General features: G+C 36.3%; 1 protein-coding gene across 5 annotated transcripts in view; it reads right to left on the bottom strand.

Moving 5' to 3' along the window:
• Window positions 1-27,546, bottom strand: part of PIK3C3 (phosphatidylinositol 3-kinase catalytic subunit type 3) — a 66,922-nt gene that overhangs the window by 35,820 nt on the left and 3,556 nt on the right. The window contains exons 4-18 of one of the 5 annotated variants that reach the window (XM_041422051.1): window positions 25,688-25,817; window positions 21,869-21,904; window positions 21,651-21,737; window positions 19,713-19,808; window positions 13,729-13,800; window positions 13,219-13,308; window positions 12,542-12,646; window positions 11,985-12,077; window positions 11,613-11,798; window positions 10,165-10,319; window positions 8,842-8,929; window positions 7,585-7,652; window positions 4,509-4,614; window positions 3,517-3,633; window positions 1,870-2,001 (exon numbers count right to left, since the gene is read on the bottom strand). In XM_041422051.1, coding sequence (XP_041277985.1) covers window positions 1,870-2,001; window positions 3,517-3,633; window positions 4,509-4,614; window positions 7,585-7,652; window positions 8,842-8,929; window positions 10,165-10,319; window positions 11,613-11,798; window positions 11,985-12,077; window positions 12,542-12,646; window positions 13,219-13,308; window positions 13,729-13,800; window positions 19,713-19,808; window positions 21,651-21,737; window positions 21,869-21,904; window positions 25,688-25,817 — 1,561 coding nt within the window. The remainder of the gene's footprint in view (window positions 1-1,869; window positions 2,002-3,516; window positions 3,634-4,508; window positions 4,615-7,584; window positions 7,653-8,841; window positions 8,930-10,164; window positions 10,320-11,612; window positions 11,799-11,984; window positions 12,078-12,541; window positions 12,647-13,218; window positions 13,309-13,728; window positions 13,801-19,712; window positions 19,809-21,650; window positions 21,738-21,868; window positions 21,905-25,687; window positions 25,818-27,546) is intronic. The other 4 variants (XM_041422054.1, XM_041422053.1, XM_041422052.1 and 1 more) reach the window with 4 other exon arrangements.

Here is a 27,546-nt window from a genome sequence, read left to right as displayed (position 1 = left end):
ACCACTTCCAATTACCGAAAGTGTAACTGTATTTTAGTAAGAAAAATACCTTAACGCTTTCCTTCCTTTTTTATCAAGGATACATTCTCCCTCCCTGCACCCCACAGCAGCAGAAGAGGAAAGGACAGAAGCATTCAATTTTTTTTCTGTGTGCATGTAATTCCAATCAACAAGGAAGCACTTTGCAAAAGGTCACATCAAAACAAATTTAAAGTGATCAGATCAAAAAGTGACACAATTATAGGATAAGCAACAAAGAACTCCTAGGGGCAAGTCATCTTAAACAATTAATTGCTTCCTTTATCTATTTAGCAAAAGCACCTTTTTACATTATTGTTTGAGAAAGCCCATTTCATTGTTTGCAAAAATGGGTCAAAGAGGATCAATTACCTACATGAATGTTACAATCTATTGAAACTGACCAAGTCACTTCCCTCCACAGCAAAACAAACAAAAATAATTGAGGTGCAGAGTTTAATCTTGAGCAGTTAGATTACATTTTTAAATTAATACCACAGAATTATTAAGTTCCACAAGTAAAGGCAAAATTATTCTTTATGTAGTCCTACAAAAGCTAATGTGATGCCCACAGGCACCAAAAATTAGTAATTCTTTCATTTTAAATTTCATTTGTTTTCTTTTTTTATCCCATAGCCCAGAATGAGATGTTAAATATGGAGAAATATAAGATGTTAGAATTAGGAGAAGAAAAAAAATCTCTGATTTTGAAAAAAGTTACATCTCACAGTTTTGGTCCTACATTTTTTGCACAGTTACAGAAGACTAATATGTAAAAGACTGTCTTGAGTTTGTCCTGAAGAACTTCAGCTACTATTATTGATAGGAAACATTTAGGTGCTGTTCCAGCAATCTGTTTCTCCGCATTCTTTCAAATGTGGAGAAACATATATCATACTCACACAAAATGATGACATGAGTTTGCAAAATTTGCTTTCCTAACAAAATCTTTTCCATGTTGCCTCCAACCAAAGGTGCAAGAGCATGCAACTGCAGAAGCACAAAGTATCCCTGATTTTAAGCAAACTCAAATTACAACACAGTCAACAAGGACTCTGATGAAACTACTGTGCATAATAAATCTAGGACCTGTTAGCCATGGCAGATTTAACACTGGCTGTCTTAGTAGCCTAAATGAATTCTTCAACTGGCAAACAAAGGGCTCTGGGACACAGGCCTGACTTGTACAGAAAATTGTGGTTATCCTAAAATTACACTGCAGTCAACCACAGGAATTGAACACAAATTTATAAAATGGTCCAACACCACTGAGCACAAGTAATAACTTAAACTGCAAGAACTAATTTACATTTAAATACAGTAAAATACACAAAATAACCCCAGCCCTTTCAACACTACATTGGCTGTTTTATGGTCACAAGCAGCAGCTACAGTTTGGTTTAAGGAATTACCAAACACAAGGATATAGGATTTACCTGTCAGCTGACTGTAGCTACATGAAATGGACCACCACAGTGCTTTCCACTCTCTATGAACTTAAGTGTTATTAAGCAACGTAACAGACCCACAGATCTAAACGAGACACAGCACACCTGCTTTAATTTACGTGATTTTGATCTTAAAGTGGTACTCCTGTAGAACACACAAACAAAATTCTGGGAAATTCTGAACTTCATGATCTGTATCACTCTTGTAAGAGCTGCTTTAAAATTTAAAAATTTAAATTGAAAACCAAAAGAAAATAAGGAGTTGTTTAACCACTTGAAGAGCATGCTACAATTGCATTTTGCCTTGATTATGTCTGTCCCATTAAATCTTTCAATTGATGTTTCTAAGCTTAGGATTCACAAGACTTGTTTGTATTTCAGCTCTTCAGATGCTCTCACTTACCTTGAAGAGTGTGGCTTTTTCAGGGATTATTCCTTTAATTTTCACCTGAGGTTCCAGAGGAAGTGGAATAAGTTCCATATCTGCTAAATTCATCTTTTCATTATCAGCTAACAATGCCTGAAGCCTCTCATTCTAAAAGAATGAAAATTTGTTTAAGAAAAAAACCCACAAAACACATACTAGGTATATATGAAGTCCATAAACAAAGGATGCATTACTAACAGATATTAAATTTATTCAATGCTTTATCCATACAAAGAATCAAGGTTTCACTCACATAATCCAGAAAAATAAAACTCTCTATTTGCAGTAATTTCAATAACAAAGGAGATATTCCATCTAGTGTTAGTACAGTCAAGTAATTTTCTAAGTTCCAGATGTAAGTCTTAAAAAAACTAATTTCGAAATTGCCTGCACAAAGCACAGGATGATTTGTTTTTCATACCAAAATTAAATGTTAGTTATGTTTAAGAAATTGAATAAAATCCAACTCAGAAATTCTATATTCCACAATTCTACCAAGGAATTTCCTATCACCAAGGAACCAAATGGCCAATAGCTTGCACTGAATCTGATTTCCAGACTTGCTTGACATTCCTACATCTATAGTCATCAGGAACACAAACCTCATCAATTTTTGAGTATTTTACCCTTGGTGTCCTACATAGTAAAGGTCGAATACATTAAAGTCTCTAGCCTTTTCCCTTGCTGAATATGACAGACACAAACAGACATCAAGGAGGCCCACAACTGTTATGAATAGTTCTAGTGCTTAATTGCTGCTAGCTAGATTGCAATCTAAAAGTAAAAACCATGTATTTCTTAGTTTTACAGTAATTTCTTAAAAGAATATATAACTGACACTACCAATGCACAAGCAGGGAAGAGAATCTTACAAATTGAAAAATTCTCCTTTTAGCCTTTGTTACTGATACAAAGATCAAGTTGCCTCACTTTTTGTTAATAAGTGCTTTATTTTTCTGCATAAATATACCCCACACATTTAAAGAAACCATCACACTGAAAAACCCATGTTTAAAAATACTGATGTGTGTCAAAGGAAAAGGTTATACACAAACAGAAACCCCTCTGCCATTTCCACATTCTTTCCCAGACCTGCCTGTCAGGTGCACTTAAAACACTTTAGCTAAGAAGGACAAAGCTTCTTGAAACACATAACAGAAAGCCTTTTCCTCAAGACCCAACCGAAAGCAGAGTTCTAATAAACACATATCTTATAGAAGAACAGTTTTGTTGCTCTTGGAACAAATGAAATCTTGCTGGTAACTGATTTTCACTATTTGTCCTGGTATATCAACTCACATTACAATAACCCGATACTCTCCCACATCCCCCACAAAATGTTTAGTTATATCATCAACTATTTAATTATTCTCATATCTTTCTTTGGCCAAAACATCCCATGAGTGTTCATAAAGGCATCTTCTGTTTTCTATCTACAAACTTTGACCATACTTTAGAACTTTCAACTATCAGAACCTTTCCAACGTTTGTTCATGGTTAACCAAAATTATTACAGAAGGATGGACATTGTTACAGATCTCAGTGCTAAGGAACTTTAATGAAAGGCTAACATTCCTACCCACTGTCAAATTTAGGCCACAGGCCTTGCAATCCTTTAGTTACCTTTTTCTTACGATTCCCACTTTCACGCTGCACTGCCTTCATTACATGAACCAACCGATCTACAAATGTCTGCTGGGCTGCCAAAAGCGAGCGCATAACTCTGACAGACTTATCACCCTAAGAAAATGAAAAGTAACAGAATTAATTCCTCATTCTATAATTATTTTATCTAGAAATCATTCCTTTGTTCTTAGAGCTCTGGGCTTTTAAGAGGTTAAGTGAATAATGATCAATTTCCCGTCAATTCTACAGGTGTTTTCTGTAAGACACAATCACAGTCACTGTAGCTGACATCAATTATCTGACCTAACAGTGCACTTCAATTTGCTTCAACAATTTCAGCGGAGAACAGTCATGCATGACAAACCAATTCACACACCAAATAAGTTAGTATGGGTAACTGCAAAATATTCTTATGAAGCACAAGAGTCAGATTCAAGTAACCCCCCTGAAACCAGAAATAATATTAAGTGTGAGATACATGAAAATACGTAAAGACTGCGTATCTGCTATACAGTAAAACTTCCAATTCATAGAAGCTTTTTCAGCTATTTTAGGTGTTTTTTTCCCTGCTGCTCCAGCACCCTCTGCTGCCGACATACAGAACAGCAAGTGCTGTTTCTGAGTTCAAGATGAGTCTCTCCACTTGTGCCTCAAGGACAAGAGTTTACAAAAAATAAATAGTAAATAAGTAAAACTGATTACACAAGGCTTTTAGAATATTTTACACCCAGTGTAACGCAGACTGTTTTAGAACCAGTATGTTACTAACAGGAACAACCAACAAAAGAGAAGTTTTCAATATTGATTCTTTTCCTTTTTGCAGTTTCTTCAGCTTACTACAAATTCAAAATTCAAGCAGGAGTGGAAGCTTTTATAAAATTTCAATGCATGTGACATACATACACAAAAAAAAAAAACCCAACTCATCCTCCTAGACACCTGAAACTTTTAAAAGAAGAAGTATGGACTTCCTTACACAGACGCATTACCTTCAGCAATGCCTGACTGAATCTTCTCATCACGTTTAAGTACATTTCGTGAGTCTTTGGGTCCCTCTGCTGAGTATCTTGGTCTTCACACTCCACTATTACATACCTGCAGCATAAAAACAACACGAATTATACCATCCTCTTGAAGCTACATAATTTGAGTGAAACACAGTAGCCCTGTATTGCAGACCTGGAACTTAAAATGAATATGATCTTTGAGATCTTCAGCACAACCAACAGCTGAACTCTTAAAATTGCATAGTCCCCAATTCCATTTGGATCAGAGGAGTCTATCAAAGAGTCTGTGGTTTTTCACTTACAGTGAAGTGTCTCACAGAGGACACACCTGAAGTCCAAAGCATATGAACACTCCAGCCGAGAAGTACAACCGAGCATGTTTTCCACTATGATACCACCTGCTACACAATTTAGTGGCTGCAAACTTGTTATTCAAGAGTACCCAAAATACAAGGCTATGGTGGAAGGAAAGGTGCTGGTCCTAAAGCAGCTCCGCAGTGTCTACATGACAGAGTTTCCATTTCTAAACAATGAACTGGATACAAAACTTAAAAGTACAATCTGGAACACTTACACTGACAATTTATTTTGATGTTAAACAGTCATTTGGAATGCTTTTGTCTAAATTTCTACTTACAGCACTGACAAGCAAAAAGTAGCTATTTATTTGAAAGCTATGTATGTATCTTCTTTCTGTTGATGAATGTATCTCCTAGTACTACCCAGCAAAAACATGCAATAAAAATATAATAAAGTAAAAATATATCATAAATAATAAAGAAATTAGCATCTCAATAAATCTTCAACCACTGCTTTTGGATTCAAAAGTGACTAATTCAAGAGTCTCTTGGACATGACATGTCCAAGAATTACACCTTCCATACGTACTTGTGCGGAATCTCTTCATGACAGAATAATTGTGAGACGAGACTGTCATTTGCAGCTGACCAGATTTGAGCAGTCTTATTTATAAATACACAACATATTACATCCACTAGAATAAGGCATATGTAACTTATTCCATTTGTACAACCCCAATGAAATCTACAAGTAAAGATTCTTCCTAGGGCCTTGCTAATGCAGTGTTATAGACTGTTCTCTCGTGAATGTGTATAAAGGAAGTTCAGAGTCTGCACATAAACTTGAAGGAAAAGGAGAAGTAATGAATTGAAATGTGCCACTTTCATCTTCATTTGTTAAAAAGCCCTGGACAGTTTCTCAAAGCTGTCTTGAAACAAGGAGTAAGAGTAATGCTTCATACTTGGGTAGGTGTCTTGTATGTCCAAAGAGGAGACAGAAAAAGCAGAAGCACTGACTTCTGAGGCCACTGTTAAAGGAAGGATAGCTTTACAATGACAAGTGACTGAGCAGAAGGTTCAATTTTCAAGGGTTATTGTACTTTTTCCATTGATTATTTTACTTGCATGCTGTGTCTAGATAGTTGAAACATACAATTGATCAGCAGCCATGAGGATTTATGGCTACGTCAGCTCATACAGTGGCTGCAACATTTGTATTTTGTCACTGAGAAATTGAGATGTCTGGAAAGAAAACAAAGAATAAATTGACTAGGGTTTTTGGCTTGGTGGACTTTTCCTATTTGTTTTGTTGATTTTTTTTTTTAAGTCATAAGTCAAAAACTTCACAGAGTTATGGATGTTTGAACTTTCTGTAGACGGAGTGTCTGAGATGTTGCTGAAATGTAAGAGAACAGTTTCTATCAAGATGATAGAACTAAGTTAAGCAACCAACATCTTAATGAAGAATATTTGATTAAGTCAAGCACTTGTCTACTGACACCAATTCAGACTGCAATTATTTTAGTAATTTATATTTAATAGTAATTTTTAAAGAAGCTGAAGATTATCTTTGGTCACTGCAACAGAAGTAACTACTGCCTGCAAATGTATGTAAGTCATTCAGTTAAGTATCTTAAAACTCAGCCTACTAAAAATAATTACACAATAAAACTTTGAAAGTTTTAAATGGAATCTCTCAGCATAGTTTAGAGGTTTCTTGCAAGAATTTTATAAAAACTATTTGTTATGTTTTACATCACATATCACACTTAGTCCCCAAGTCACAACTTCTCTGTGGTTAATGCTCTTAGCATACTAAAATATGATCAAATGCATTAGTATTTTTAGTTATCTGATGCAGCTACAAAGGTTACAAATGAAAATCTTATGACTTAGGTTTAGCCACGTAAAAGGCATCTAAGGTCTTCCTTTTAAAATACATGAGTAGATGCAAGTAAATAGCTGTGAGTGTTGTGCATATGCAGATGTTTGTACACTAATACGTAGACTCACACTTCCACACAGCTCTATTCATCTCGGCTTGCTTCAAATGAGAAAATGCCTACATGCAAATACTTGTTCAGAAGGCTTGCAGATTACTACTTTAGACATCCAGTTTTACTCTTAATACACTGAGCTGAGACAAGATCCTAAACTAAGCAATCCTACCTCTCTATGGTATAGATGAACTAATATTTACAACTAAAGCTCTCCCTTGCACGTATCTGCAATGACATTTTATTTGTGCTCCTAACCACAAATGGAATAAAATTAAAACTAGGTTACAATGAAAAAATATAATGCCTTATGAATCTTCATAACATACACCTTTGATTAATATTTAAGTGCAAAACTTCAGTATTCCAGCCAACACTGTCAAACATTATAAACACAAAAATTACAGCCACAGACAACAAAGCAGAGCAAAGGTGAACTTAACCTCCTCCTCGACACCACAAATAACTTGAATGACAACTTTTAACATAGTTAGGCTGCTTTTTGTGACATTGTGTGTAATGTTCTAGACATCACCTTCTTTTGTCTAACAATAATGCATATTTCTGCATTTTAAAAGCCTCCATTTATAAATTACTATGTTCAAATGCATATTGTTATAAATCTACTACTTTACCCTGAGAAAAACTGAGATTCTGAAGCTCTCAAGACAGGTCATCTTTCGATGAGCATCCCTCTGGGCATTACAGTTTCGATTTCAATTACAAGTTGATACAGTATAAATAAACCAGTTTCTAACATACCAGTACAAGTAGTTTGCCAAGGTGGAATTTTTGCATGCCCGTGATATCAAGAAAGTGCAAAGGTCTTGCTGGAAGGGATTTAAGAAAAGAAAAAAAAAAATTAAGTTACAAAGAAATCTATGCATCTGAGAGACTAAGTTAAGGAAAAACACCAAGTAAATATAAGAATTGTGAGAGATATATTTCCTTCTAAAGTCTGAATCATATCCCCCCTAGTATTTAAATCACAATATTTTAAATATTCCTTTAAATCCAGCAATACTACTAAAAGTAAAAGGTCTGCGACTCCAGTAATGTATTTACCAACATATAAAAAGCACATGATGTTCTCCAAAAAGAAACCTCTAATGTAATTTCTACTTATAATATGTTACTCTTTTCTCCTATGCAATTGTATCTTGCTGTATATGCCACAACATTCAACTCCCAAAGAGATTTCCTACTTGGTTTTGTATCCAGAGCATCTAACAGTCTTGATGATGTTCTCGATTTCAAGAAAACAAATTTGTAGAGGATACACAGCATTCAGCTGCCTCTTTCAGGTTTAATAGTCCAGGTAGCAAGAAATCTGTGTATCTTTACTGATATGCTCAATTTTAGGTTTATTTTCTATGCAGTATTAAGACTCAAATAAGACAATTTGCAACAGGGGATGGATCATTAGTTGAAAGACCAATTAATCTGCATATCAGATTAAAATCAGATTCCTTCAAAATGCCTTTACCTTCTATCTTTCCCCTCCTCCAGTCCCATTCCTATTACTCATCTACTTATAGCATAAACTGAATATAGTCCTTGGCAGAAGTAAATCAACACAGTGTCTCACTTAGGTTCAAAAAAGATGACATGCCAAAGAATATGGCTATAGAAAGAACAGATTGCAAAGACTGAAATATCTGGATAACTATTTTCTATTAAAAGACTGTTTTAGAACACCTTGAACACATGCAGTTTTCAGTGTCTAATCAGTATGTGATAGCCTTTGCTATCACATAATGATTTTCTCCTTTACAGAAAAATTTCAATTTCCAGTCCCCCAGCTTTGGATACTGTGATCATGGACATAAAGAGACCCTGTAACAAAATTCAGTTAAGCTATTGCTATTTTCTTAGCATTTACATTAAATGTATATTCCTTAGGCACTTTCAATATTCAGTGAGATTTACCCAATGGATCCAAATATTCACACAAAAGCAAGAAACAGTACCAGGTCACTAGAAAAGTACAATAAATACAAAGTAAATCATGTGACTTACATCAAGGTTTTCATTTTCTGCAAGCTCTTTTGTCTTAGAAGCAAGAGGTGGAGAGGAAACAGGTGGAATAGGACTCATAATCTGGGAACTACACAAAGGAAAGCATGTAATTGGCATGACTCAAAATTCTTGCTTAGGTGCCAGGGAGCATGCATGGAAATCACAATTAATTTCACTTCCACAGCTTAATAAATTCAGAAAACTAGAAGAGTTTCTTTGCTACCTTTCTTTGAAGGTAGCATCCCAACCCTGTTTCAGAACAAACTGCATGAAAAGCAACTTTACAGCTGCAGTTCCTGAAAACAGCAAAAATCTGTGCTTAGAGAGCTATACAGTTTATGCCTGTGAAGGACATTCACTTAAACTTTCCATTTTATTACATCTGCCATTCAAAAGAAGCAGACATAGATAGGAACTCAACAAATCTGCATTTTCAGGAGCTTTCTCAAATGCTCTAAGATGAAACTGCTAATACACAACACCTGCAAGCACTAGTCTTTTGAATGCAACTACACAGAGTAGACAAATGCTTATTTGCAAGGCAAAGTTTTCAGATGGTAAATTTACCTGAAAAGAAGTAATTACATAGCTTCCTAAGATCTAAGTATCATTGCAGCCTCAAAATACACCACCCTTCCCACAACACCCACTTTTATGGCTTTGCAGAAAGATCAATGAAAAGCTGTAGAACTGTAACACAAAAAATACACCCTCGTGTTACAAGTCATTAGAAGCCTTAAGACTGAAAATCCTAAAAATCTGTAACAAATATTCACAGAAGACTTTGGTTACCAAGTTCATTTGCACTTTGCTTAATACTTTATTAGCTACCTCAGTCTTTCTTTTGGATTCCTGCAAGTATAAGAAGTATATTTCCACAAGTCTTCCCCTATACCTTCTTTTGCAGAAGCAGGATGAAATTTCTTTTCACTTCAAATTGATTGGACTTTTAGATTCACATTCTGTGAAAGCCAGAAGTGGAGCCTCATATAACTTCAGTGAAGACACCTTAACTTTTGCAAATACAGAAGGAAGCAACAGCAGTGTTTTTCCTGCTCTACAGAAGTTTTCTTCCTTTTCTGCAGTAAGAGCAAAGGCCGCAATTTTAACATTGTTTCATCTGTAAACTATGTGTAATCTGGAAACACATTTCATGAATGCCCAGGATTTGTTAGGTTTGCTTTTATTCTTGGGTTTTTTTTTAATGTTCAGATTATAAAACAACATGATGAATATGCAAAGCTCCCCTAAAAAGAAGAAACAATTTGATGTCTTAGAATATTAAATGTTTCTGCCTTTCTGCTGGAAGTCTAAGCTTCTTACCTGTCTATTTCTGGAGCATTAGATCCAGATGTTGTCATAGTTTCTGACATGGAACCTTGACTGTCCCTCTTGCTAGGCTCCAGGCCATTCTTTATGTCATCAAAGTTTTCATATTTCAATGCTTGGACTAACTGTAGCAGGTACATCAGCAAATCCTTACAGAAGAAAAAAATCCAAGTGAAATAAGGGTGTCAGTCAAAAAAAACTAGAAATCCTTCTGTTTACAAAATTCTAATTTAGAGATAAACTTAGTCGAGATTTAGTGACCTCTAATAACACAGAAACAAAAGTCTCCCTAAACAAGCAATGTACCATAGCAACACTGGTGCTGGATGCAGTTTGACTCTTGAAAAGATAATGATTTATCATTATACTATTCTTTGTTACTCAAAGACAGTAAGTGCTAATTTAGTGAATATTCAAGTGCAATTACTATGTTAACATTCTCTTTAGTTAAGCTGCCCTAATTGCTTACAGCATCCACAGAATAAAGCCTTCAATTTGTGTCTCAAAAGAAGGAAACTGAAAACTCAAGCATAAATTGGACTGTGGTATCAAGAATGGAGATTCTTTCTTCTCTTATGGACTGGTTTTTTTTATCCTTTGTGTAGCTGGGGATCTAAGAGAAAAAACACATATCTAATCTGTTTTAGATTAAAGAAAAGATTTTTAACGACTTGCTGTTTAAAATCAGCTTGTTGCCTTTACTGTTCAACTTCTTCTCTTTACTTACCTTCCAGTACTTTATGAAAGGTACATTTTTAATGTCAAAGCAGTATGACCTAGGCTATTGAAGTAGGCATGAAAAAATATGATATATTTATGCTCCCTATTTTAAACTCCATTGATTGCCAAAGATTCAAGTGTTATGGTAATACATTCAAACCTGGGTTGGATTTTTTTTTAACTGTAAAAATAAAATATATAAATCACTGATATTTAACATATTAGATACCATTAAGTGGGCTCTATTCATAATCACAGCTCATCACATCCTAATCAGTATACAATTAGAAAGACCTCATTTCCACAGATAATCTTCTACTCATTTTCTATAGCAAAAGAGTTTGATGACAGACTGAATTCACCAGATGGATCTGCTGAAAATCCTTCCACTGACTATTTAAGTTCAGAGCAGTTCCACGGGTTAATACTCAAAATTTATCACTTGTTTTGGTGAGAGCATACTGCTGGTTTACCTTGTTTAACAAAACCAGCTTCTACTGGAAGTTCATGCTAAGACAGTTATCAATGTGTGACACTTAATAATGTAAAGACTGCTCCCCAAAAACCTTACAATAAATAGCAACACAGTGAACCATCTCTCGTTTTCCTTTACCAGTATTCACTAAAATGTTGTAAAAAGTAGCAAACATTTCAAGGACTCAATGAGATCAAAAATCCTGACACCAGCTGACTTTTCCATCTACCAACAGACCAGTGAATACCTCATCATCAGCCTGCTGAAGCCTGGCGACAGCATAGCGCCGCACCGTTGGGTTGGTGAAGTGAGATGACAGAAGCTCCAATGAGTCTTCCACATCCATGGGCTTCCATTTGCCCAGCAGCTCCAGTGCTTGCTTTGCCTCTTGTGGTAGATCCCAGTTGACACACTTCAGGAACTTTGTCAAGGCCTAAAGAGGAGATTGGACAATTCATCAGTAGAAAACTAGCCAAAGAAAATTATTTCAAAAACAAATGTCTCACATAAAGGTAGAACTAGATTCAGATTATATATACATAAGCACAGACCTGGAAAAGCGTACTGATATAAGTGACAAGGTCCCTTCCAGCCCAAACCATTCAACAATTCAACTTACCTTTTCCTGATGAGTAAGGTAATATCTGAATTTCCACACCAAATCCTGTTCCTCATACGTTAGTTGCTTTGTTGGTGGGTAACTCACTATGATCTATTTGATACACAGTCAGAAAGTGAGTTTAAAAACGTGAACAGGCATAATCAACAAGTTAACAAGGTATACTGTGAGAAAGCACAACAATAACAACACAAAAATTGCTAGAAAAAAAAAAAGCTTTCCAACAACACAAAGCTCTGGTATCATGGTGATGCTTCTCAGTTACATACTTGATTGAATTGACAGTGCAGGCAAACGCAGTTGCTTTAAGTGTACCACTCACACCTATATGACATGCACAAAGTACATATTCTTAAACCCCCTAAATGGTTTAAAACAAAATGAACGAGCACTTTGTGTTCCTTTCTGAGTTGGGCTTTTCTATCTAAACGCTTTGAAACACTTAATTCATGATTTTCTATAAACTAAAATTAACTGCATTTTCCTTAAACTGTCACCATATATTATTACCAACCTACCTAACAAAATTGAACTTAGCCATCATATGACCGACTTACATTAAGCTGGTCTCGTGTAGTTGCATTAGGCTTCAGGTCATGATCAGAAGGTCCACTTCTTAAACTTCGAGCAAGTTTGTGATGTTTGCTTTCTACTAAGTTCTCCTAAACGCAGAGGGTAAGTCAATATTTATAAATACTAAATTTCAGAGAAAATTACTATTGAAACAAAACCATCTAGAGAAGACTCACCAGTCTCTTGAAAATGCATGAAAATTCAAATCTGAAAGTGCAGCATCTTCTGGCTTTTTTTCTTTGTTTATTTTACAAAAAAAAATTCCTTTACTAATATGTGGAGGGTTGTTGGGAGTTTTAAGGGTCTGTTTCAGTTTCTGATGTAGCATTAACAAACCCTACCTTGCCTTTTGGTGAATTGCTGTAAAATGTAAGCGTTTCAGTCAACACACCCATGACTGACAGCACTCAAACGTGCTAAACACTTCATAAACATTTTCTTTAGGATGATGTTTGCAGCATAAAGCTTTGTATGCAAGAAAAAACATCTCAAAAACTTGTCCCACTGTTAATACCATGTTAGCAACAGTAGGAGCCACAATAGCAGCCACAGTGCCAACGAGTTTTCAGCAGCCAAGGCAGTTTCCAGCATTGTAAGACTTGCTATTGCAATGTTAGATTACACGGTGCTCAAACAGTGTTGCCAGGACAAGCCCACTTACATTAAGGTTCCCAAAGCTGCCAATACCAGTCCCACTGAATTGGCATCCACAATAATGGAAATCTTTTCTAGAACTGTATTTAGGCACTGTCTACATGAAAGACAACATACAAGAGAGTGTAGGGAGAAAATCATTTTAACAGAGGAAGTGACCAAGATTTATTGCACCAGTCTCTAAATTCTACATTCCTCTTCTTCAGCTTCCACCCTCTGATCTCTTTTGCCAACAATCCCCCTTCTCTGCTTTCTTACACCTCAGAAGCAAGGACATTATGCATGGAAAGGAGGAGGTGAATATAAGCATTAAATCAATCCTTGTATTTTAATCTAGCAGCAGCAGAAATAGAAAAAAATAGATACAAAATTCAAACCCACTGATATTTCTCAACTGGTTAAATATATCTTGCCACTGGAATTTTAAAATATTTAAGATGGCAAGCTTTCATCTACATTTATGAAAAGTTCAACAGTAATTCTGTAATACAGATGGCACCACATGTAGCATGCTTACCATAGACATCTGGGGATCTGGAATCTTAACAATTTCAGGACTTGTTAAAATTGGAGATGACTCATCACCATCCTGAATGACAAAAAGTTGAAGGCATATTAAACATCTCAAATTTAGGGAGAAAATGCATCATATTAATGCATTGTGAACTCTACTATAGTAGAATAATGATTCAACTGCTGACAGTTGATAATAAAAAATAATAAACAGATTATTTTTCTTGTGTGTCTTTTACCCAGATCACAAACGATTTGGCAAGACAGATGGAAGTTCAACAGAGGAAACAGCTTGACAGCTCACTACTATGATGCCACACAGGTGAGTGGAGAAATTTGCCACCATTGTCACGTGTCCTCTGGAAGCATGAAGAGAAACAAAACCAGACTCTGTATTTCCACCAAACCCACACAGTTTTCTAGAAAAAAACACCAGGTTGCCGAAAATATCTCCTGAAAGTTTAACACTTTAAAAGTTCAACAGAAAGATGTATGTAACCTTATGTATCAGAGGTTGTACACACTTAAGAGTCTAACGTGTGCTGCTTAATTAAGGAAGGGAGAAGCAAAAAGATTCCAGTTTGAATCAGACACAAGGAAAAAAAAATTAAAGCCTGCCACCACATTACAAAAGTGGCAACTCTGTCTTCTAGACACAGCAATGTGGCTTTGTGCTTCATAACACAAGGGTTTCTGGAGAGTAACTAACATTAATAAAAGCTATGAGAAGACACTTCATTTAAAATACAGAATAATACAGTCAAACTCAGAACAAACAAGCTCAGCATAACATGTGCTCTGCTATATTTATACTGAGTCTGTTTTCATTTATTTTGCTGTAAATTTGAGATCAGAATAAAATTTTTTTGACATACCAATATTTCCCACAGTAACTAAGTTTTGAGGTAAGTTGCTCAGGTTTCTTTCTGTCCCCATCCTCTTTTTTTCCCGCTACTTTTCCAATCACATATGTCCTTTGGGATAGCTTTACTTTTATACTTTTCAGAGGTAACTTTCAAAGGAGAGGTTGTTTCAAGGGGGAGAATCATTTGTCACCAACAAGATACATGATTTTAAAACTGCCATTAACCTCCCACCAGAAACATCTTTTTTTCCTACTACATAAATTTTGTGTTGTTGGCTACAGTAAAACATCTCTATTATTAAAATGCTTCTTTAAAAAGACACTTTTAATTGCATTTACTAGTGTTCTATGCCTTTCTGAAGTAACAATTTTGACAAAAGTCAAAGGAAAAGCAGTAAGAATACACATATCCTTCCTAGTTAAGGGAAGTAAACACAGTCTGCCTGTGGCTGATGATGGTTCCAGAATATGAGCAGGTTGCTTTTCTCATTAGTCTTTTAAAAAAAAGCATGCACACAAACATTGAAGAGGCGAAGATGACACTTGCTTACAGTATCTCTGCTCTAAAAGCATATTGCCTAAATAATGAACTTAGCTCTGACTTCACTGCACAGAAATAGTAGCATCAAAGTATTTAATAATAACAAAATATGCTGCATCACTAACAGTAGACTGAAGCAGGCTGGAGTCACAGTGACAGATCAGCACTCACATTGTACTTAGCCTCTGCCATCTCACCAGGCAGAATGCTCAGATCATGTCACAGTAGTTTCATAAAGTCAAAGTATATAAAAACCAATGGAATTGTTGCAGGTGGGAGAAATGCTTCTCATAAACACATCTGATGAGAGACCTATTTCTGTCTACCAATACTTTATCTTCCAATTCTAAACTCTAAGGCTGCAATCTGACTTTGCCTTTATGGAAACACAAGATTCCAATCTCCCAGTGACAAGTCTCCACTCTGTTTAGAACCTTCACACAAAAACCCTGTATGAAAAACTTGACACAGGAGGCAATTCAGTAACAAGCTACTAACTTGCTACTAACAAGCATTCAAACTCTTTAGAGTATCCTGGTCCCATGAGGATTCTCTAGGATAAGCAGTAGTAGCACCTATTCCTGTATTTTTCCCTCAGTGAAAAAATAATAAAATCAGATACATTAACTGAAAAAGGAAAGGTTTCAGACTCATAAAGTGGAGCACTGACCCCACAATTAGAAGTCTATGGCAGACATTAAAATTTCAAAACTCCCCAGGATGAGAATGACAAAAGCACTATTGTCTAAATTTTGCTTACTTACAAAACAAAAACAAACAAAAAAAAACCCCAAAAAAACAAACAAAAAACAAAACCAAACAAACGAAGCTCCAAAACAAAACAACAACAACAAAAAAAAAGAGCAAAGTCTTCCAATGTGTCATGTAAAAATGTTTATAAATGAAGGTTAAGGAGGACAACAAAAAAAAAAGAGCAAAGTCTTCCAATGTGTCATGTGAAGGTTAAGGAGGTTTTTTTTTCTGAAGACTAACGTTAAAAGAATGATTTGCATACACATTGCTGGCAACTCTTTTTGGAACCTTTCAAAAGAAACATCATAATGACTGTTTATTTTAAACTCTTTGAATGTAGTCAGATCATGCTGTAGAGTGAAGCTGACAAGTTCTAGCTATTCAGTTCAAGCACCAGGAAAACCATTCCCAGTGTTTCACAACAAATCCTTAAGCTCAACCAAAACTTGCCATGAAATCAAGCTTTTCCAAGCATTCATGGGACAAGTTATGGTGTCAGGAGCAAGCATTTAAAAGCAGACTGTTTAATGAAGTACTCAAGAAGGCACAATTACATTAGCTGTCCTGTGAAGGATGTCAGCTGTTTAACTACCCTTCTGTAATTCTCCATTATACACTGAGAGGAACATGTGCAGCACCACAACCCTGACCATACAAACTAACTAAACCAAAGCAATGCCTAAATTAGCACTTGAACTTGGCCAAGCGCATACTTTTGAAGTGTCTTTCCTGATCATGCCCATACAGACAGCTTTAGTTCACATCATGGAAATCTCAGAAATCCCTGACATCCTCTAATTGCCAACAGCCATGTGGGATGTGATGAACGACAGACCAAGAACACGGTGCAGACACTGGGCCTTCAGCAGCCTCTTCCCCCAGTGAATCTGCTCCTCTTTGCTGCAACTCTTCCTGGCACAGGTAGAACCTGAGATGACCTGCTATTTTGCCACCAGGAAACAAAAGCAACATCAACATTAAACAGCACCAACTTGCTTTAAACTGCTGTGTTACAGAGCTCTGCAGATATTTCACTACAATAAGGTCAGTGTGAGTGACTTTATACAAATATTACAGTTCATTTAGGACAGCCCACAAAATTTGCAGAATTTTCCAAACCAGCAAAATTCCTCTGTATTTGCCTGAAAATCAGTTTCACAGCACAAATAAGTAAGGAAGTTCTATTTATCTTATTTTTTAACCAAAACACCATTTACAGTAACACCAATGCAAACCAACATCTCCCTCACAAAAAAAAAAAAAAAAGGTCAGACAACCACTGGTGTAGACAGTACTTCTTCCTTTAAATCCATGAAAGATCTCTGATAATCAAATTTATTTATCTTTTTTAATGAACTGGATGCAGCAGTGCAATCATTTACCCAAAGACATGTTTCACTTGAAACCTGCACAAAAATACATTAGTGATAAATGCTGGTGTTATTTGTACTTGGTAAGTCACACAGAATTTCTGCCTAAATGGAGACTCAAAACTGATGCTGTCATTACTAGCAGACCCTATCCCTCACATTTTGAACACTGTATTTAAATTAAGTTAACACAGAACATGGAAAGAGACTCTCCCACCTCATTTTATTGCAACTGAATGTTGAGTCAAAGAACCCCAAATCCTCAGTTGCTATTTAACAGGCTAGTTCCTCCTAAACACTTGAAAACAAATATATCAACAAAACTGTGACAAGTAATCTCCACTGTGACTATCAGTCACAAGCAGGTGACAACAGAACCTTCTTTCATTATGCTTGATGCACTGGATTGGCAATGGCTGATACACAGACTGCAGACTGTAATTGGAAGAGTGACAAAACTGAGAAAACAGGCACAAATCTATGTACCATTTCCTACTGCTGTCAGAAAAGGGTCAAGAACTTGTTGGAAAGATACTTTGTAACAACAAATCCTTCAAACTGCAGTTAGTTACAGCTCTAACATGTACTATTACACATTCAATTACTTTATTTCTGCAAGAGCAGCCAATTCATAGTAATTCTGCTCCATGCACTTTTAATATGCTTCAGAAACATCTGTTAAAAGAAAGATGCATGCTTGGAGTCTGAATCTTCTTTCCTGTATTGTACACATCTATAAAACCACAATAATGGAAAAAAAAGAAGTCATGGGTGTAAATCAGGAATAATTCAGCTATAGTGGCAGGTTGCTGGAGGTAATGGAGAGAAGTCATTTTTAGGAACAGCATGTTCATTTATAAAAAGAAAAGAGCCAAGAGGACACAAAGCCACATGATCGTATGTTTACACCCATGAAAGGTACAGCATGTTCTCATGTAAAGAGATAGCTGTTAGTAAAAAGCTTCTATATTTTGATCATATTCTGTTGTGCTTTCCAGACAAACATTTCCACAAAAGTAAGTAACACTATTTTGTTCATGGGGAAATCTGACATATTGGAGGTTTCATTGTGATTTATAACTCAAGATAGTTTTGCAACAGCACAGTCCTCTGTAATTGCTAGTTCTAGGAAAAGTGTACAGATGCACTGCAAAAAAAGCTATTCTAAAGGCAAAAAGATTTGAAATGTGTGGAGAGGTCTCACTGTCAACTACAGTCCCCAAAAAGAAAGGCTGAACAGCTAACCTAGACAGCTGTCTAGGTTAAAAAGAAAATCAAATCAACCGTCCCCCCCACAAAACCTACCAAAAAGCTCCAACCAAACACTGCCCTTAGAAAACTCTCCTGAAAGCCAAAAACCTCCAAGTCTTGCAATATATCAAATCGTTGAAGCAGATTCTGACCTGTTTTATCTCTCTCACTTTTTTTTTTTTTTAATCCTGATTTTTGCTATTTATTACTGTATTTTTCACTGCCTTCTTCAAAAATTTTAAGTTAGATCACAGCTCTTTCAGGCCAGGCCAAACAGTAATAGCCATATACACAGAAATACTTGTAATCCATTTCCCATTATATTAACATTTTGTCTAATTAATTAAGCTTTTAAAAATTCTCAGAATAAATGCTGCTTAAAGTTAGTGCCTCTAGTCTCAAGAGCACTCCAGTTTCTTTTCCTACCTTCTATCTTTTTCCAATAATGCTGCATTATTCAGTCTTTCTTTCTGGCCTCTTATGAATCTAAATACGATGAAAAATCTAAGAAACAATTTTTTTTTGAAATCAGATTACAGATACACTGCTTTTTTCATCTCAGTGGGTTTTCCCACAATACACAGAGTGATAATACCTTCCAATACCACAGTGATGTCTGTTAAGCTCACTGTCAATGCTTCATCCCATTACATTTTAATTTTAGAAAAATATTGAAGGTGCTGCTTTGCAGATCTGTTTCATAAACTGCAAGGAAAGATGCAAGACATTCCAATCTAGAAGTCTTTTACTTAATTACTCCACAGCATTTTCAGTACCAAAGACTAAACTTCTGTATTTGTTCATTTCACAGAAAATGTTCACCAGCAGAGCTCCTGTGTGGAGTTTTAATAACTTATTCTATAAAGTTACCACTCAATACAGGTACATATCCTCTGGATCTAAGTCATGATTTTACATGCAGCTACTCAGACAGCACTGCTGGATGACTGAAGGAACTATCAATCAGAAAGTTTTTAATCATTCACACTTGTTAAATTCTGTAATCTTGAACACTATTACACAAATGACTGACATCTGCAATCATGTTGCATCTATACTATTTGATTTGTATGAACATAAACAGTTGCCACTGACAGCTGTCTGCTGCTCTACTGCAGCAGAATATTTCATCTCAGCAGAAAAACCCATTCATTTTAGGTGCATATGCTGCTTTTTAAAGACAACCATAAAGCCTGTAGGGCACATACCTTTTCGTAGTAAACTATTCCATATTCTTTATCATCGCACTTGACGCAACGGAATTCAATCATCAGGTACATAAAATTGGAGCTTCGTTTTTCCCTCTGAGGAAAGAGCCACCACAGATGTGTATCATTTTTTGCAGGGCATCAATCTTCAGCATTCTCAGTACAGCAATTACCCTACTTCCTTTGTGCTGGAACTGATTAATTAGGTTATCAGCTGTTGCAGCAATTATTTGTTAATCATTTCATAGAACTACTTGAGACCATATCACCTCCTTCCTGACATTCTTACTACCTCACATTCTCACTCCATGATACATATTCACAGTTAATAGATGAAAACCTGTTTTCATCAGCAGCTTCCAGCTCTGGGCTAAAAGTATAAAAAAATGCAGTGCAGAATAATCAGGTGACCAGTGGGTAGTTGGTGTTTGCTTTTTTTGTCTAAATCATTACCTGTGATTATGCACATCAAAGTAAAAAACAGAAGATATAGAAAAAACAAGTCATTTTTTTAAACCAATACCATAAAAGAGACAAAATAAACTTGGACTATGAGATTAGATTTGCAGCTTATTCATCTTCAGAGGAAGATTTGTTCTCTGTTTAAAGCACAGGTCTAAAAACTTTTATTTCACTGTACTTTTACTGTCAGTGAAAAAGAAAAAAAAACTGAAGAAAAAAAATGGGATAAAAAAGATGATAGGCTAATTTTTAAAAAAACATCAAAATATTTATAGAGATTTATAAAACCATAGATTTTAGTTAAAAAAAAATCTGACTTCCAAACCTCCAGTTACCAATAAAACAACAAAAATATCAGGGCAAAGGAAAAAAGAGAGTTCTTTGGTGCAAGACAAGTATAACAAATCAAATAGTTTGAGCTGATTTTGATCAATAAGGGTTAAAATCTCATTTAGGAATTAAACTACCAGATTATTTTATTTTTTAAAAATATTTGTTCCAAACTACAGATGTCTTTTCTCCACACCCAAAGTTAATAAAGTTGAACAGGTCTGAAGCCAAGGAAGAGGTCAAATGTCTAAAAAGCTTCCGATCACAACCTAAAATCCTAGAGCTAAGTTAGCCATGCCTAACAGTGTTTGTTCCAAGCTGTTCAAATTATTAATAAAGTCTGTCTTACGTGATCAAGTTCACTTGAAGCTGAAAACATCTAAGACAGCTGTGTACTGTGGTGGATGAAATGCTGGACATAAGCTGGCCAAAACCAGCTCTGTGCTGAGCTGCTCCTCAGCAGGATGGGCAGCAGGTCATGGGAGGCGACTCTGCCCCTCCACGCTGTGAGACCCCACCTGCAGAGCCGCATCCACCTCTGGGACCTCAGCATGAAAAAGATGTGGACCTGATGGAGGGAGTCCAGGAGGTCTCTAAGATGCCCCAAGGGCTGGAGTACCTTTGCTTTTGAGACAGGCTGGGAGAACTGGGGTTGTTCAGCCTGGAGGAGGCTCCAGGGCCTTTAGAGGCCCTTCCAGTGCCTAAAGGGGACCTGCAGGAGAGCTGGAGAAAGACTTTAGACAAGAGCATGGAGTGAGAAGACTTGACTGGGAGAGTGCTGAGGCCCTGGCACAGGTTGCCCAGAGAGATGGTAGAAACCACACCCCCAAAAACATTCAACATCAGCCTGGAAAGGGCCCAGATCCAAAAGGGCCCAATTGAAGATGTCCCTGCTCATTGCAGAGGGGTTGGACTAGATGGCGTTCAAAGGTCCCTTCCAAAACAATCTATTCTGTGACTTTCATTATTGCTAAAGTAAAATAAACTTTAAGTTTCCAAAGAATAATTTTTTCCTTCACCATTTGCGCTGGCATTTGAATGAAATAAAACCAAGCAGTTAAGAGTTAAGTCTCCTGGAGAAGTGAAGGTTCATATTAGCATGATAAAACCTCCCAAAATTCCAAACCTGACCCTACAATGACTTACCTCATTGATCATTTCTATTTCTCTAAAGGTGAGTCTGTCCAGCCAATCCACTTTCACCATGTGACCTTGCCGATGAGACTTGGTGAGCTGTATGAAAAAAACCCACAATGATAACATTTAAATTGCTCAGAGCAAGAAAAAGAACACCAAAGTTGTAACAGAGACACTAATATTAAATCAGACCAAAAAAATAAAGGAACTGAAAAAACTGTACTCACTTTGTATAGCAGACACATAGTGACGTAGTACAGACCCTGTAAACAGCCAAACCATGCCATAAAAATAAGCCTACAATCTAAAACACCAATCCCAGCAAAGACCATAATAATTATCCATGCACATCACATTTGCATTTTTAACATAGCAAAAACAGGAATTTGTCTCTTAACTTAAGTCATGTAAAAATGACATCCCACTTTTGCATTACTATGTTTCATATAGTAAAACTCACTGAGCCAAACAAAAATAAAGTATTTAATAAACCATCCATACTGAATAATTCTGCTCATGTCAGCCTTTCCTAAAAAGAAAAGGCTGTTCCCAGACCGGGACTATAACTGGGTCAACTGAAGATCTTAGAGCAAGTCATAGACAGCTTGCTCTCTCCTTTAGTCATCTGATAAGTAGCTGAAATTTTATTCCTATGTTTACAAACTGCGGTAGCAATAGCAAGAAAGTTGTTTAAAGGACTCATTAAGAATGGAAGACAAGATGAGAGCCTATTACTTGTAGCTTCAGATACACTAACAAAATTTTTAATGAAATTTTTTATGGTATTTTTTTATCCAGCAGAAGACCACACAAATACGAAGATCGGCTCTTTGGCTGCTAAGAAATGACAGGTACTCTTAAAAAAAAAAAAAATCAGCAGTTATTGCAGAATGCAAGAGATGCAGAGGGACTAGAAGACATGAAGTTCCTTCTTCTCTCAAAGAAATTACTACCTGTCTAGAAAATGTCTAGCAAAGAGACCCCTCAAAATTATTGTTATTAGGGGAAAGGTTAAAACCATTATTTCATTAACTTTGTTCCGTGGTCAGCCTGAGCATCTGAGTGTGAACAGGTCATACAGTGACACTGACTGCCGCTTCTTGCCCAGCTAAGGGACAGGCAATACAGAGACCCAGGACAGCAGGAATGAAGGTACTGGATGCAGGAGAACACAAGAGCAGCCTGCTGCTTCCACACAGAACTGGAGATGATATTAGTACAAAAAAAACAATACAGAAGATTTAAGATTTGGGATACACTGGGAGATGTCCAGGTTGCACAATCTGTATGGTATGTGCACTAGACCTTCCATAGTTCAATACCAGAGGTACATTAAAAATAAAAGTCACTATGAAGAGAGAGAAGTGAAGAGTTTGCACCAATTTTACTGTTTCTCTCAGTAAAATTCTCTCTCAAATCCTCACTAAACTGATGTCTTAACAGTACAGGCACAAGTATGTTGGCCTAAAGTTTGTGTAATCAAAGTCTTGGAGAAAAAACACTTGGTCACAAATTCTTAGTTCATTTTCTTGTTCACTGCACTAGAGAATAAAGAAAATGAAAGTTATTTTGTGTGTTTCAGAAGAAAATGTTTAATATTTTAAACCTTTAAACCTCCCATATAGAGGAAAAAAGTTGTAATACTGCAATTAATTAGGTCTGCATACAAGACTCGGAAGATCTGTGAGCATATGAAGAACTGTTTTGAATTAATATTTACAGTTTAAAGTAAGAGAGAAGCTAGTATCCCCTTCAGGGAAAGAAGCATTTGCTACTAAGTAAGATGCATCTCTTCAGATAGTATCTCAACATTATTATTATCTAGTTTCATTCAGCCAGCAGAAGGTGTGATGGAAATGAATGGATCAAAAAGAATTTAAGAATACTTCAAGTAGAATAAATTAACACACCACTCATGGGAGAAACCTCTTAATGTCACTCATGTTAGAGAATGCTACAATGCTCTCCCCATTAGTATTTCTTAGTACACAAAAAAATCTGCATTCACAATGCCTCCAGAATGCAAAACCATGGTTTTTCCATCAGTAGTAGTTTTACTAGCAACATTCATGTGTTTTGTGAGAGCACAACCATATGGCACCTTAACATGAAGGGGGAGACTTACCACAGTATCAATTATTTAAGGTAAAGTAAAACTCCTTGACCACCTAGTCATTGGTTTTATACAAATTCCATGTAACAATAAAAAACACACACAGACATAAACTCAGAAGCACGTCAAGAAAGAAGTTGTTTTACAGATGGAGAAAAGATCTGTCACAAGCTCTTCTCCAAAGTTACCCGTTACCTGGAAGACTCTAGTTTGGGCTCTGGTAACAGATATCAATCAATAGCACAACACTGGACAATCTGTTCAATAAACAGAAAAAAAAAAAAAAAAACAAGAACAACAAAGCCCACACAAACTTGCCAAGTTATGTACCTAAGCCCTAGTCCTTTTACCTATATTTAAATATACCTTCACAGAGAGTACCATGAGAAGGCATTCAGAAACTGAAGAATAAGTCACAGAAGAACTGAAGCTGATTCTGTTTGAACAATGGCTATTTAGGAGTGACACATCCTAAGAACCTCCTCTGCTATGTGAAGAGCTGTGCAAATGAAAGCTCCATAGACATACTACCCAGAAACCCTAATTTCCCTAGCATTTGATGGTAAAACAGTTTTATAAAAAGGACCACAACAAAATATTAATGAAAACACTCCTCTTTCAGAAATTAGCATCTCCCAAAACAGCTTTCAGAAGAAAATACTAGGGGCAGTGATGTGATTAGCTTTCTATTCTTAGCCTCAACAACTCTCAAACAGGATGTGAAAGAATTCCCTCCTACTCCTCAGAGGCCTTGGGCCATCATCTTCCAAGTGCCAAAATCACACAGGCTAAAACAGAATGAGCTATTTTAAGACTGAAGTACTCTTATTTTATTTGTGCTTTTTGAGCTACAGAGAGTGAATGGTAATGTCTGTGTAACAGAACTAACAGGAAAGACATGGCCTGTACTCTCAAAGCCTTGCTCAGAAACCCACAGCATCCATCATATAACCATGTGATGAACTGGAAATAAGACTTGATATTTAGTGTCTCTCTACAGAGATTCCTTAGGCCAGAGGGCATTTATTCTACTATGATCAAGAAATGGGGCACCACTGGCTTTAATGAGTTTTCCATTATAAATTCAGTGCAAACTATACTAATAAAACAGAGAATCTTAAATGAAATCATAAATCTCTAGATGAGAAAATGGTTCTATCTTTCATTGGTAGTCCCACAAAGGTCTGCAAAAACCTGGGAGATCAAGATTAAGAAGAAAGTTCAGTGAGTAAGCAGACTGAGCAGTTTGGAAAACTTGGGATAAGCTTACCTGAATAATCAGAAGTCATCTAGTAAAACAGCCCAGTAACTAACACACTCTGACCAATTCCAGTATTTTTGATGACAAGAATATACTCTGCCATCAAAAACTTACAGGCAAAAATACTAATATACATACTTGTAAGCTTAAATTAATGAAACTTGGGTTAATTTTTGCATTTCTATTCAAGCTCTTTCTAATGTACAGGTATGACACCACTTCTGAACACTACCCCAGATGGCCTCAAAGATAATAGATGGCTTCTGAAAGAAACTCAACTGTGCTCAAAAGTCACTGTTAGGAGAGGCTTTTATTAAACCTGATGGAATTTTGGCTTTAAGCATCTTCAAGGTATATTCATGTTTTCATGTTTCAAGGTATATTTCATGTTTTCATGTTTCAAGGTATATTTCATGTTTTACAAAGAATTTAGATCTTAAATTGTTCCAACAAAATGCTACATGTGTAATAGAAGGGTTTTTAAAAAAAACACTTCAGAAGTAATTAAATATGATCTGCTTTACTCCTCTGTGTAAATCCTGTGAAACAACTAAATAACAAAAGGAAGGGAGCTATCATGTGAGAAAACAGCACTGGAAGCTGTCTTCATTTCTCTCCAGTGAAGTGCATGCTTGTCACAGACATTTTAAGGGTTACTTGCTATTCCATTACCTTTGCCAAGCGGCTCATTTGATCTTCAGAGACTGTACTGCTGGTTCTCCCAGGAGTTTTGGTGGGCTCGGAGCCATCAGCTTCTACATTGGGCCAGACTTTCAAGTCATGCATTCCTTGTCGAAACATACTGCAGAGAAAAATGCAGAATCACTTCAGTAAACTCAAAATAATACAGCTGTCAGGAATCAAAGTTGAGCAGCAGCTGCAAGAAAATGAAGTTGCTTCCCTTGTCAAAACTACAAAATTCCATAATTGAACTCTACTGCGTAAGTGCCTTGGACCTTGTGTTCTCTACAACCTTTATTTGACTGGCACATGGAGTTTAGAAGAAAATTGTGAAGTCAGAGATAACTTATTCAGCAAGTAGAAGAGAAATGGGTAATTCCCAAAGCCAGTGGGGTGGTAAAAACACAAACTGAGGAGAAAGCTCAGCCTTCATAGTTTTATTATTTGTGATGAAGCAGAAAGTATTCCTCTTGACTTGCAAATTATAACAGTAACCCTAAGTCTGCCAGTATGAAAAAAAATCAACTAAAAAGCTACCTAAGTTGCATTTGAAGGTCAACTGCATAAAGCAGACTTCTGAACTGCCAAATAATAATAATAATAAAAAAAACCATACCAAGAAAAAAATGCCAAAACTCTCCACACACCGCTTTCTCCACCAATGCCTGAAACTGAACTGATAATTGAAAGTGTGCAGCGAACAGAACTTTGCAAGGTAACTGACCACATCTTTTCGGTGCAAAAACCCTGATTACCTTGCACATTTGTGCTGATCCACCCATAAAAGATGCCCCAAGAAATCAAGTGCATTCATTACCTTTGCCAATAAGACCTGATCACTTAACGCTAAAAACTTCAGGTAAAAACAACTGACAGGAACATTTTAAAAAGAGAACCATTAAAAATGACAAATAACAATTAGAAAGACCACCTGACCTTAATTTACACATCACTTCATGGAGTATTACTACAAGGGTTTTCTTTTAAAAACTTCAAATTTTTTTTTGTTTCTTTCCATTTACTTCATCCAAGTTCCACGTGATGGAAGTACAACTTATTAATTAAATTTATTTTTATCTTTTCCCAGGTACTGTGCTTTAATGCTTTAACAGCTACCAGCAGTCTTTAGGGCACAGTCCAGTTGAACAGGTTCAATTTTTTGCCTTAAGGCCATATTATCCTTTTTGGTTAAGCAGTATCCTCCATGAGAGAGATACAACCTCTCTCTATGGTCACTTTCAGCATTCAAGCATCATTAGAGCAGGTTTCCTAATGAAAATCTAAACTTTTCCTGCACTTCAGTTTAACCTTATTACTTCTCATCCACTGGCAAGGCAAAACAGGCTATTTCTCCCCATTTTCCAGCAGTATATACACACTAGAAAAATGTTCTTACATTCTTTTTCTTCAGCCTGACTAGGCACACTTCCTCCATCACACCTACTTGCTAGACATTGAATGATACAGACTCCCAGAAGTCTGAAATTTGACTGAAGTTGGTTAGAAGGAACAGAATACACCCCAGCTGAGTGGAAAAGGAAAGGATAAGAAAAGAATAGGGTACAGAAGTGTCTCTGATGCACATACTTGTAAATCCCTTATGTAGTCAATGCTGTTCACACATTTTACAGGAGTACCATGATGGTGAACCACACAAAATTTAAGACTCACTCTAAACTACAAGTCTGTTCCTCTCTTTTCCTGGACAGCTGCTCCCCACTCTGCATGTGGTAACAATCAATTGCAAAAAAGTACATGTGCCTCTTAATCTTCCTTAGACCACAATCTGTTTTCTCAGTCTCCTTTGCACTTCAGTAAGATTCTTTTGAGGTATTGTTCACCTCACAGAT

Source organism: Onychostruthus taczanowskii, unplaced genomic scaffold (genome assembly GCF_017590055.1).
Source record: "Onychostruthus taczanowskii isolate IOZ18803 unplaced genomic scaffold, ASM1759005v1 scaffold70, whole genome shotgun sequence".
NCBI classification, from domain to species: Eukaryota; Metazoa; Chordata; class Aves; order Passeriformes; family Passeridae; genus Onychostruthus; species Onychostruthus taczanowskii.
This window is presented reverse-complemented; position numbering and strand designations above follow the sequence as displayed.